Source organism: Myripristis murdjan, chromosome 12 (assembly GCF_902150065.1).
Source record: "Myripristis murdjan chromosome 12, fMyrMur1.1, whole genome shotgun sequence".
Classification (NCBI taxonomy): domain Eukaryota; kingdom Metazoa; phylum Chordata; class Actinopteri; order Holocentriformes; family Holocentridae; genus Myripristis; species Myripristis murdjan.
Window position 1 is genome coordinate 12,790,870 of NC_043991.1, and position 13,481 is coordinate 12,804,350.

General features: G+C 41.6%; 1 protein-coding gene across 4 annotated transcripts in view; it reads right to left on the minus strand.

The window, feature by feature from the left end:
- strbp (spermatid perinuclear RNA binding protein) overlaps positions 1-13,481 on the minus strand; it is a 107,895-nt gene that overhangs the window by 27,275 nt on the left and 67,139 nt on the right. For 3 of the 4 annotated variants that reach the window (XM_030065521.1, XM_030065524.1, XM_030065520.1), the window contains one exon: positions 9,611-9,790. In XM_030065521.1, coding sequence (XP_029921381.1) covers positions 9,611-9,613 — 3 coding nt within the window. In that variant the 5' untranslated portion in view covers positions 9,614-9,790. Of the gene's footprint in view, positions 1-9,610; positions 9,791-12,899; positions 12,902-13,481 lie in introns of all 4 variants that reach the window. The other variant, XM_030065522.1, reaches the window with a different exon arrangement.

Consider the following 13,481-nt stretch of genomic DNA (forward strand, 5'->3'; position numbering starts at 1 on the left):
GGTATTAGTTAAAATTAGGATCTGCATCAGGAGACTGTGGATAGTTTTAAATGATCAGATGTTATCCCAGGAGTCAGGTGGAGGCGTGTAAGGTGCATAAAATGGTCCAACAAGAGGAAACTGCCCTCAACAAGCTGTAAAGTAGGCCTGCTTTGGTCCCCTTATCTCCTAAACACACATTTGCCATTATTCACCACACACACACACACACACACACACAGATAGCCACACACCCAGGCATGCCATCCAGTACAGGCACACAGAGGGGAGATGACCTTTTTGAAGCTGTATGGACGATGCCGCTTGAGCACTACCATCCATCTCCTTGAAATCCCAGGACCACACACACACACCCACAGTTCACCCATTCCTAATTGAACCGGTGACATACTCCAGCACCAGAGTGAGCCAGCCATTAAAGGAATGGAGGACAAGAGTTGCAGAGTTGCTCGCCACAATAAGACCTCAGTACCTAAATAGCCCAGTGTGTATAACATGGCATGAACACTACCAGGGCTAGAGGTTGTGTTCCCAGCGGAGCAACGCTGTGATTCTCCACTGGCCTAACGGGGCGCGATGGAGTGTGCTACGGTATCTTGAAACAATGCTTTTAAAAAATCTATGGCATGATATTTCTTCACATCATGCCCTTACTATGAAGTGCAATTCCCTGTGTGAAATTTTCAGGCAATCAATAATTTGGGGTGCATTGGAATTATGTTGTTTTCAATAATAGATCTTCATTACAGGGAACTTGTCAACAGTATTAGAAGGGCACAGTGTCCTCCCTTCTGAGTGTGTGCTGTCACAGTATAGAGCGCAGGTATGCCTCAGCACAAAAAAAAGTCTGCTGCTATGCACAATATGACACGGCACAGCGGGAGAGGCAATGAATCACTGTACTGTCCATATGACAGCTTGGGAGCAGTTTTTATTGTGTCCAGTCATTAGTTTACTTCCTCTGTTTTAAAGGACCATGCTAGCAATTTTTAATGTTTGGCACAGTGTCTACATTTTACACTGTAACAAAGCCTTGCAAATAATGTGGGGGATACGAAATATTTCACAACATATAATCAGAAACCCTCAATTTTCAAATTTGAATTTTTGATTAAAAAACCCACCTTAAAAGTTTTGCTTTGTGATTAAAAAAGTTGTCGCCATTCATGAACCATAGAACTGATGACCGGCTGTGTAAAGCAAACATTTCCCAAGAGACCATTTTCAGAGACCGTTTGATCGCATCCAATTTCAAGTCATCAAAACATAACAGTGCTGCTGCTTTTAGGAAAATTAATGTGGATGCCTTTATTTTTATTAATCTCTGAAAGTAAATTTTCTGTCATAGTGGAATGGATATAATCCAGTGGTTGGATAAAAGGTAGGAAATATTATACTGGAGTTCTAAAACACATCTGTGTGTGTGTGTGTGTGTGTGTGTGTGTGTGTGTGTGTGTGTGTGTGTGTGTGTGTGTGTCTGTGTGTGTCTGTGTGTGTGTGTGTGTTGTGAGTATGAGTGTGCCTGCTCAGAGCAGTGTTTAACACACTAACAGTGGTAGATTTTATGAGCTGTTGCTAATGGGAGCTTCCCCAGCCGTAAACCACATGGAGGGGAGTGTGTGTATCTGTGCGTGTCAGTGTTACTGGACCATCAGGGAGTATTTCCCAGCCCCCCTGATCACTGCATAAATCAGAGTAGTTGAAACTGACTCACTGACAGGCTGACCCACTACAACACTCTGTGCCCAGATAATGTTTCCCCCATTTACAATGGTCACACTTCTTAACATGTTAAGCTACTGCAGCCAGTGTGCAAGCTCCTGCAGGAGTTTGCATTTCTCACTGATTACCGCAAGGCTATTTTCTGCATGTAAGACAAAAAGCTTGATGATCTTGCTTTGGATCTGCTAACAGCCAAAAAGTTGTCTAACCAGGTCTGAAGCATAGAAAGTGCCACATGATGTCTGACTACTGACCCATTTCACTGTCCACTTTAATTGGCTGCAACTGAGCAAAGATAACCGTGGAACTACTGTTTTTTTTTTTGTTTTTTTGTTTGTTTTTTCTGGCTAATACTGAAGGGTAGTGACAACGGCTAGAGAAACATGACTGAACTCTGTCTGATCTGGCTCTACAGCAGGGTTGTCCAATCATGTGCAATGGAGGGCCAAGAGGCTGCAGGTTTTCATTCCAACCAAGAACTCTATCAGGTGACTTCACTGATTAGTTCCTCTTTTCTGATACGAGGCACATGGCACTTGATTGGACACCCCTGTTCTACAGTCATATTGTTATCATGGTAATTTAAGGCAGTTGTAATTATATTACTTAAAACACATTACATTTAAATTTGCCATATGCTGTGTGTATCTCTTTGAACTCCTGACCTTACTTAAAAAGCCTATTTGGAACAATAACATAGAGTTTTAACATGACTGACTTTTGCTGGCACTTTCCCATCAATATTTTGCAATGGAAAAACTAAACTCTGGTATAGCACAAATTTGTGCCTAAAGGGAGAAAAAAAATTACTTTAAGGCAAATTTTGTCAGATATTTTTTGCTCAAAGAATATTTTAGATTATTTATTTACTTCCCACCACAAGATTCTTGATGAGTCTAGTGGGGGTGGATTAAAACAACTTTATCAGAGACAGCTTTATCTGACAACCTAGCATCTTCAGGAGGAAATGTAAGTATTATCAGTACTAAATGGTAAATAGTAAATAGACTGCATTTCTATAGCACTTTTCTAGTTTACCGACCACTCAAAGCACTTTACAATGTTTGCCTCATATTCACCTATTCACACTCACATTCACACACTGATGGGAGAGGCTGCCATGCAAGGTGCCAAGATGCCCATCAGGAATAGTTGGGGGTTCAGTGTCTTGCTCAAGCACACTTTGACATGCTCTCTGAAGGAGCCGGGGATCGAACCAGCAACCACACTGTCCCCTATGGCAGCGCTAATAAGGCATGTTACCCTGACCTGACAAGGACAAGCTGGTAGCTTTGCAAGAACTGCATCTAACAGCAGAAACTTTGCTGAAGCAGTCAATCACCCTGCACTGCTTCAAATTAGTATCCATTTACTGCTGTTCGTGCTCTGTGCTACAACGCATATCGCTCTCGCATCCTCTTCAAACCCTGATTACTGTGATCTCAAGAGGAGAGGCTGTGGCACAATGGACCAGTAAGACATTAATGAGAAACTGAGCACTCACTCATACACATACACATACACATGCACACACACACACACACACACACACACACACACACACACACGCACGCACAAAGAAACACAGCACAATCTGTTTGAGACAGCTGTGATCGCCCTTGAGTCCACCTCAACCACCACATAACCTAGAGGTCGGCAGCACATTATGTTCTCCTCGACAAGTGTGCCCGCAAATGTGCATGTGTGTGAGGAAATAAATCATAAATGACTACAGTCGCAAAGGATCCCTATCCAAATGCCTCTGACAATCCCCTGTCTCACTGACAAAACATTAGTGTGTGTACACTTTTAGCACATTGAGTTCAGTCTGACACTATGCAGTGGCAAATATCAATCAAGCCAAGTTCAAGTGTGCTGCAGGTCCATAGTTGAAGCTGCAGCATATAGAATATTACCTCAGTATATCATACTCGCATAAATTTGGGAGCACAGAACAATGGCTGTAAAACATGAGACCATCACTGAGAAAATTGGCTCTGCTTTGTGTTCCAGGTATGATTTCTGCATATTTTCTAAGACTGGCTTACAGCACAAAGGGAAGAGCCTAATGCTGCATTCATGTAATGTCTGATTTTCCAAAAATACAAATTATGAAAAAAAAAAAACACACACACACACAAATACATTCACATCAGCTTCCTTAACACAAATGTGTCAACACTAGTTCTCTTTGCTTGGTTGTCAGCTTAGTGGTGGCCTCCCACCCTCCCACAAAAACTTACATTTTATTTTGCTGACAGCTGTACTTGACAAGTACCATGAACATTTTTTTTTCTCTAACAGACAGGTGATAGTCTTTTAGAGTGAAATACCTTGTGAAGGACTGGCCGTTCGATACAAAAGGAACAAGTAATGGCTGCTGCTTCACTAAGAAATTAACAGTGATTAAATAGTGCCACTGAGCAAGAAGCTGCCTTGCTGTTTCCCTCATTTCCTTAAGTGCAAAATATTGGACTCACTTATTTTGATAAGGCATGTTACCCTGACCTGACAAGGACAAGCTGGTAGTTCTAAAGGACTGCAACTAGCAGCAGAAACTTTGCTGAAGCAGTCAATCACCCTGCACTGCTTCAAATTAAGGTCATGCCAGAGCTGCAGGTGTTTAATCAGAGTGGTGTTGTCGCCAACTTGCACACATCTTTTACATAAACTACATCTGTGTTCAATATTAATCCCAGTTCCCATCTGCTTTTCGCAAAGTTTCTCAACACTTTTAACCTCTCCACCCTGACTGAAATCCATAGAATGTAAACAGAGAGCATCAACTGCTATATTATCACTACAATACTGCGATTAAATGTGATAACTGGTTGGACTTTAAAAGAATGAATGACTTACAAAAATAAAAAAAATATAAAAATATCGCTGTTTCTACAGGACATTATTTGTCTTTTGGTTACAACTAATCAACCATAGCACCACTTTGCACTATTCAATCGTACTAATATATTATGTAGGATCCCAAAAATTGCAGTATGAAATTGTTGGAAAAATCCTTCACCTCGTAAACAGTCAGAGAAAGAGATACATACAAACTGTGATGCTCAGCTGTCTTCAACCACCATCATAGGCCATGCATTATGTGTCCACACGTGTGTTTTTGCATGTGTATGTATATACCTTCATGTCCCATTCTTGCATAGCGCTTTTAGACCACACACTCACCAATTACACTCCATTTCATGCTCCAGTGAGTCCAACCGGCAGGCAGGCCCATGTTACATAACCACATTACACAGCAGTCACAACTCAGTGTGTACAAAAACACAAACACACAAGAAAGTGCTGAACCTCTCACAGCAAACATTACATTTGCTTGTGAACACACTCTAACCATGAAAATTATCAATGACATACGTGCACAAAGACCCACACATTCATTATTACATAATTTGACTTCAATACCACCACCACACACAACCATCATTCCCATTTCTCCCAATCTATTACCACCCTCCATTCATTCCGCTATTAACACCCTGCAGTGTAACCATTTCAGTTAGGCACACAACCTGCCCGGGGTGAAGAAGAAGCAGAACATGATGGTTTTCCTCTATCTCTGTCTGTCCCTTTTCAGGTTTATCTGTCCCTATCTGTCCCTCTGTGACCATCTGCTATAAATAAGATGACCCAATGCCAAGGACAAGACTCAGTGGAGAGATATTGGCGGTGTGTGTGTGCAGATGGGTGTAGTATAGGTGGGAGTAATGTATGCTTTATCGTGGAGATATGCTCTGACACATTACATGGCATAAAATATAGATTCTTTAGGGCCTTTCAGAGCAATGTGTGTGTGTGTGTGTGTGTGTGTGTGTGTGTGTGTGTGTGTGTGTGTGTGCGTGCGTGCGTGCGTGCGTGCGTGTGTGTGTTCATGCGTATCCAGTGTGCAGGTAGTGAGCCTCAGGAAGTGTGTGTGTTCACCTTCAATAAATAATGTGCCTAAAGTGTGCGCTGAGTGCTGAGATACTCTGATGACAGCACACACTCTTAAGGGCCGTGGGGGGGGGGCGAGAGATGAGAGACCAAAGAGGTTGAGAGAGAGAGAGACGGAGACAGAGAAAGAGAGAGAGTGACGAGGGGCACAAGGAGCACAGAGGGAGTGAGGAAGGACAGGATTTTAAGTCGTAACACATCCTCATAGCAAAACTATACCACAACAGAAAAAAACTAATTAAAAATCACATCATACCCGCATAACAAGGCATACAGTAGCAACTTGAGAAGTGTTGAGAAAAATGTCACACATCTTTTGCCCAACATGAAACTGAGCAGAAGGGGAAAAATTAAACCAAACACACAAACATTACAAAACAAAACAAAAAAAGATAAAATTAAGGAAAATGACAGCAACACTTAACAGTCAGACACAAAAAACAAAAACAAAAACAAAACAAAACAAAATGAGGCCCTCCCTTCTCTGTAATATCTAGCAGCCTACGGCGGACTGCATTAAAAATTCATCCTGTGATTTATCTGCACTCTGCTTGGCAGGCCTGCCACACTCCATGGTCCCATTTTATTGTGCTCTCCCTTACTGCCTTTCAAATACCATGCACACGCACACGCATATGCGCATGCACACACACTCATGCAAACATCAACATGAGAAGGCATTGTATACATGACTATATATGCTAGGGCTGCATGGTATTGGAAAAAAACTGACACTGCACTTTTTTCTTTTTTCTGTGATGTATATTGCAATATGAAAAATTAAAGAACTTTCACTAGATACATGCAGTGTGTTATTCATGTACAGCTATACAATTAACAATTGTAATGTTCAGCATTTGGGTACTTTAAAAGTCTTATCTTTTTGTAACAAAACAAAACCCTCCCCCTACTTTTACTGCACTTGGTTCAGCCATCTAACACCCCTCCAGAAATCAGACTGGACTCTTCCACTTTCGGTTTCACTGCTGTGACTCTGACACCAGCATGGACAAGAGGAGAACAGGAGAGGTATTTGGGAAAAATGGCATATGTTTCTAAATAAACTTTGCAAATGGATTGTTATGTTATTTACATGTTCAAACGTATGCTTAATCTGTGTGCTGAAAGATAAACAGGTCTCTCAGCATAGCTCAGCATGGTGAAACTCAAACCCAAGCAACAAACAGCTTTATATGCTGGCAGGATTGAAGTACAGATAGATTTAGATACTGCATGCTTTTTTAGTGTTTTAGGTGTATCTCAAATTAGGACACAGACCAGCCCCTTCAAAGTAACTTTTTAACTTCTAACCAGCACTGGGTTGAGATGTTGCTGATAACGAGGACACACACACTCAAGAGCCGCCTCATACGAATGCCTGCCTGTAGAATTCAGAATTCTTTGACAGTAGCCAAATCTTGTGCATGTTTACAGGCAGGTGAGATGCAGGTTCTGCACACACAGCAAACAGTTTGCTATGTGCTCTGGTTAAGGGGCGCACGTGATCAATTTATCAAAGAACCACAATCGGCAGCACTCATTTTCTGGTTGTGGTGTGTGACAAGTGGGGCTTTGGTTGTTTGATAAACTGATCTAATGCACCCCTTCACCAGAGCACATCACAAACTGATCACTGATGCATTAACAACAAACTCTGTGTATCCCAGAACCCTTAAATCTGTAAATCTGATTACATTTTCTTGTAGATTAGTCAATGAGAAAATGAGAATCTTGCAAGTCTTCTTTTTGTATCAAGCAGCAAAAAAGTTAGAACATGACCTGTTAAGAAATAATTTGCCTCACTTGACATCGCGTGTCCTGCAACGTGACTAGTGCACATGTGCATATCGTGATGCCGATGCCGAAACAGAACATCCTGTAGCCCTAGTATGCGCATGCTAATGGATATTTTTTACAATTACTTAGTCTTGGAGGTGAGGCATGGAGCAGAATAACAAAAGGAAATGAGACAAACTGTCTGTCAGCTGTTGAGTGCTCCACCGCTCTCACTAGACATGAACCAGTCCTCTCCATAGCACTGACATGAGATTTAAAAAAAATTACTACAGTTCAAAAACTGAGTTGTCAAATGTCCATTCAGTAATCACAGCCTGTCTTGTTTCAGTAGAGATAACATTTGCTCATCAATGCACCTTACACACCAGCGTCACTAAACTATAGTTCCCAGCATACCTTGCAGCGGAAGAAGCAATATTTATTGGTGTCCTTTGATCTTGGTAATGCATTGACGCAATATAAAAGGTTTACGGCCTGACTGTAAAACATTACAACGAGGCCTCTAAACGCAGATGAGCTGACACTGCACTATTTCTGGATGTACTATATTAACCAGAAGCATTTCTTTGTGTAAAATACCATCAGCATAGAATAGAATAGAATCGAATAGGATAGAACAGAATATACATGTAATCATGGAGTGAGCACCAAAGAAAGTTAATACGAGAGCTGTTTGGTATGTTGTGTGGTTCAAGTGGTGGATCCATGTGTTTGTGTGACACCCTGTCAAGGTCACCCATCCTCTCTCCAGTATCATCCCGCCTCGAGTCTAATCTGAAATGCTGCAAACACTGACAAACACAGATGCATACGTCTACTCTACACAGTAGCCTTTTCACCCTGGGTTTATTTATGAGTCCATGTACTCCTTTCCACAAGGTCCAACCTCAGCAACATCTCACTTTCTTTCAATATCTGTGTCAAACACTCATTGTTCTGTTTCTTTTCCACTTCTCTTTACCTCCTTTCATTCCTCCTTCCTCTCCTGTCCTCTTCCAGTTCCATCCTTTTTGTGCTCCTTTTTCTGCCACCTCCTCTTGTTCCAGTTTTTAATAATTCATCTTCTGCTCTGCTCCCCCCTGAGGCAAAGCTCCCACTGTCACAGGCCAAGACCATTAATCAATCCCTCGTCTCTCTACCTCTCTTCTTAGCCTCCATTCCTCATCTCTCTTGCCTCCTCTTTTCATCTCTCCTGTCTCTATCTTCTTCTGCTCAGCCACTACTTTTTACTCTCTTCTTCCACTCTGCTCACCGCTGCCTTTCTTCTTCTCCGTCACTCCACAATTCCTCTTTTTACCCTCACCATTTTCCTCCCATACCATCTCTCTCCTACTATTACGTAATGAGCATAGCCCATTTCAATACTTTGAAGTGTTTTCTCTATATTCATTCAGCAGTAGTGATTTCCCAGTAGACACATAAAAATTCATAATCTATCCCTGTTATTTAACTAAAACAAACAAATACAGGCAAGCTGTAATACAAGGTTTCCTTGTAAAATTACTATAATTATCCACACCCAGTGGTTATGGAGGATGACCCTAGAAATAAGACAGAGAACAAACCCACTGTCCTGGAAACAAAACTACAACACAGAAACTTCTAGAGGAAGAGGATACATAGAGTCCATAATGTAACAGCCAGAAGTTGCTCTCCAGCATATATGTGCTTCTTATAATTGCTTCTGTTCTGTGTGTTTACCACATATCCCATTTTCTTCACCATTTCCTTCCATGTCTGTCCACCTGTCTTTCCTTTTAATGTCATTCTTCATCTCTTTAATCCCCCCCCCCCCCCCGGCAATAATATATAGGCTGGTGAGCCTTCTCATCTCCTCTGTTCCCCAAAACACAATCTACTCTCATGTCTGCACTCACTCTTATCAGCTATCTTTCTCTCTCTCTCCCTCTTTTTCTCTCTCATGCGCACACACACACACGCACACACACACACACACACACACACACACACACACACACACAAACCCTGTTCTCATGTCTGAAGAGAGTTATCAGATTGAACTCTCACACCTGCTAGTCTGGAGAGTGTTTTCTTACCCTACCACGTATAATCCACTGGCACCCACATGGACACAAACATATAGACCAAAATCCACATACACAGTGTGTATTATTACCATGCCTGCAGGAGGAGCAGTCACGCCTTGTCCGTTTCCTTGTGACGCCCACCTCTGGAGTTGCCAGGCGCCTAGTGGGGTGTGGTCACGAGGTTACCAGTCAGGACGTAGCTGTCAGGCTATTTCCACTCCTCATGTGCTCCTGTGTCCCTCAGCCCACCTCTCTACAAGAGCTTATCCCTGTAGAGACAGAGAAAGGAAGAAGAGGAGAGAAAGAGAGAGACACAGACAGAGAAATGGAGAGAGAGGGAGAGAGATGGTAAGAACTGATGGAAAGATAATCAGAGTTCCAACAACCAGAAGTTGTTGTGCCAGGAAAATACTGCCATACTACTTCCTACCCACTACATAAAAAAATAAATAAATAAATTAAAAAAAAAAAAAAAAAAAAAAAAAAAACATTTTACAAGTAACATACAAATACAACAAAAAGGTAGATCAAAATAGGTAAGAAGAAAGGCAATGACATGATTTTTTATCTACCTAATACCCCAAATCCTACTTAAGGTGCAACCTCTTACCAAACCTTAATTTGCCCATTCAACACACACATGCGCACACACACAGGCTCAGTAGCAGCGCAGTCCCCTGACCATGAGTAAAAGATCTGAGAGAATGGCTGATGAACCTGTGTCAAAACACACACACACACACACACACACACACACACACACACACACACACATACATACACACACACACAGGGCTTCATTCATATTATATGGCCTGGCAGGGGTCTGAGGGAGAGAGCTGTGATACAAGCATGTGTCTGTTTTCATTCACACTCAGGTCTTACACACACACACACTCTCCCTCTCTTTCTCTCTCTCTCTCTCACACATATACACACATACACACACACACACACACACACACACACACTCTCCCTCTCTTTCTCTCTCTTTCTTTCTCTCTCTCTCTCACACACACACACACGCAGAGTTGTTGACAGGCGCCATGCAAAATTCTCTAGCCCTTCCCTCAAAGACAAGAACAGCAGGGGGAGTTATACAGTAAGTGACAGTCACTGACTCACTTATAGAATAATTAACTGCTAATTTGTTTATATTGTACTTAATGGAGTGGTTGTGGGCATGTAAATTGTTTATAATTGAAAATCTACCATTAATTAGCATATTATGAAGCATGTACTGCCCTTCTCCAAGAGAGCCTTGAAAACTATGACACAATGAAAATCATGCTGCCTTTGGGATTTCTGCTCTGCTCCAAACATTTGTATTTTGTATAACATATATAATTGTATTTTTTCCTAATCCACAATGGACAGCTGAGAGAGACAGAGAGAGGGATTAACACAACTGAAGTCGAGAGCCTGACTTAAAATTGAAATGTTGCGTGCATGGTGTGCATCGGTCCAGTGTGCCACAGAAAGCCAACTCCAATCCAATGTGTGACAGTAATGGCTGTTATCTTATCTTTCTTAGTGAACAAACAAAAACCAGGAAGTGACAGTAAGTAATACTGAACAAGGAAGTAGGGGCTCTGTAGTAACAGATCATTGTGCCTTTCAAAAGCCAGAACTGAACACAAGGCTTACTTATTAGCAACCAGTTTAGAGGGTTTTTTTTGTTTGTTTGTTTGTTTGTTTGTTTTGAGAGCTTGTACATGATATGCAGTAACAGGCAGACACAGCAGATATAATGTAAATGCAAACAGGCAATATTGACTACGTTTACAAGTACAAAATGTAATTTTTTTCCCTTATTCTGAAAGACAATATTCCTTCTAAGCTGTTCACATGGCTAATGAGGTTGAATATTCCACTAGTATTTCGATTTAAATTCAGCTGTCTGTATTCCAACTTGTTAGACCGTGAGAATGCAGCCTCCCTTTTCATTGAGCACGTTTACATGCACACCTGATTCCTGTATTAACCGGAATATTCGCAATATTCCGGTTGCGCACGTGTCATGTAAACATGCACCGAACCCGATTAAGGTCATATTCCGGTTGGAGAGAATTCCGAATAAGCCCCCTGGGATATTCCTGTTCCAACCGGAATATTGGGGCATGTAAACACCTTAGTCGGAAAACTCCCCAAACCGGAATATTCAGTCACGACTGTGCATGCTCGACTCACAAGGAATTCTGTGGCGTCTTTGTTGCTATGGTTACCTGCAAGCGGGGAAAACGGCAGCAAGAGCCAGGAGACTGCAGTCCGCCTTCAGCTAATGAAAGACTTAAATATCACGGAGTATATCGATGGGAGAAAACACAGAAATAGCGACAGCAGAAGAAGAAAAAGAAGAAGAAGACGAGGAAGAAGACTTCTTCGTCTGTTTTTCCGGCAGACCAGATGCCTATACGCGTACTGCTGCCCCCCGCGGCTGAGTGTCGCATTACGTCAGAGAGTGGAATACGCCGAAACACGGGGGCATGCCAAGTCACATGTAAACGGAATATTCCAGTTGCCGCGGCGCGGTTACCTTAACCGGAATATTGAGCCGAACCGGAATATGGTGTGCATGTAAACGTGCTCATTCATTCAACCAACTTTTTGAAAAGGTCTGTGTTACAATACCTGCACATATCCATAAACCTGTTGATATCTAAGTCTTTCATAATGTTTAAAAGTAGGTGAGTTTTTCCTCCCATCCAGAAATGTCAGCTTTTCAATGGTGAATACATCTCGAACCAAGCCTGGCTAACTGTTGGCTGGTTGGTTTACAATGCACAGAGGTGACCGTAAAAAGGCAGCTGTGAGCTGTAAACTGAAGTAAAAACCCCAATTGAGACACACATTCCAAATGTACTGTATAAATGACCAAACAATGCCCCTAAACGTGAATAATACTGGCATATCCCACATGCCTTAAACAGAAAATCAAATTCAACATCAAATTAGGAATACTGTCATATTTGGAATAATAGTGGAAAATTAGTGTGCATGTAAACATACTGACTTGACAACAAAGGTGCTATATTGAACAAAACTGTAATAAATTATTAAATATTAAAGGTCCCCTTTGTTTGGAATTGTTTTTTATGATTCTTCATGCCATTTAACCCAAGTGCATGAATTGTTTTTTGTTAATTTATCTGTACTTTATCAAAAAAAGTATTATGTGAAATGGTAACTACTTTAAGCTTTCACAAACACAATCACTTGTGACTAATTCTTCCTTTAGTGCTACTAAGGGCTCCATACACTCAGCTAAACATCAAATGTTGGTATGGAAACGCAGACCAGTTTTATCAGTGCAGAGCAAGCCGAGGTGAACAGATACACAATGGTCCTTTTCACAACATGGAATGTCAACAGTATCACCACTGACAGTACACAGACACATCTGGCCACGCTCAAACCAGAGCAGTGAAATTTATAGAGGTGTGTGTGTGTGTGTGTGTGTGTGTGTGTGTGTGTGTGTGTGTATGTGTGTGTGTGTGCGCGCGCATGTGTGATCTGATTTCCTGAAGACTATGAGGATGTGAGCACTGTGAATTCCAGTAGGTGAAGGGATCAGTGAGGACTTCACTATTCGATTTGATTTTGATCTTCCAGACCTGTAATCTCAGAGAAATTAGATTATGCAGGCACTGTGTGGACATGGGTAACAATACAGAGATTCAGGGGGTAAAAGTACACAGGCATCTATTGAACTCTGTTAGAACAGACACCAGAATATATCTATATTTCTCTCCATTTCAGCACATCAACTGCAAACCCTGTATATCCAACTTTGGCAATTTTCTCTTTTTTATTGTACTGTACAATACATAGAGGAACATTGTCTCTCACTTGCAGAAAACATGACATCACTCTGAGATCATTTACTGGGGAATCAGCAGTTCTTGCCCTAAATGCCCTGATCACCCTCTTCCTAACCAATTTGACCTCCTTCCTTCAGGC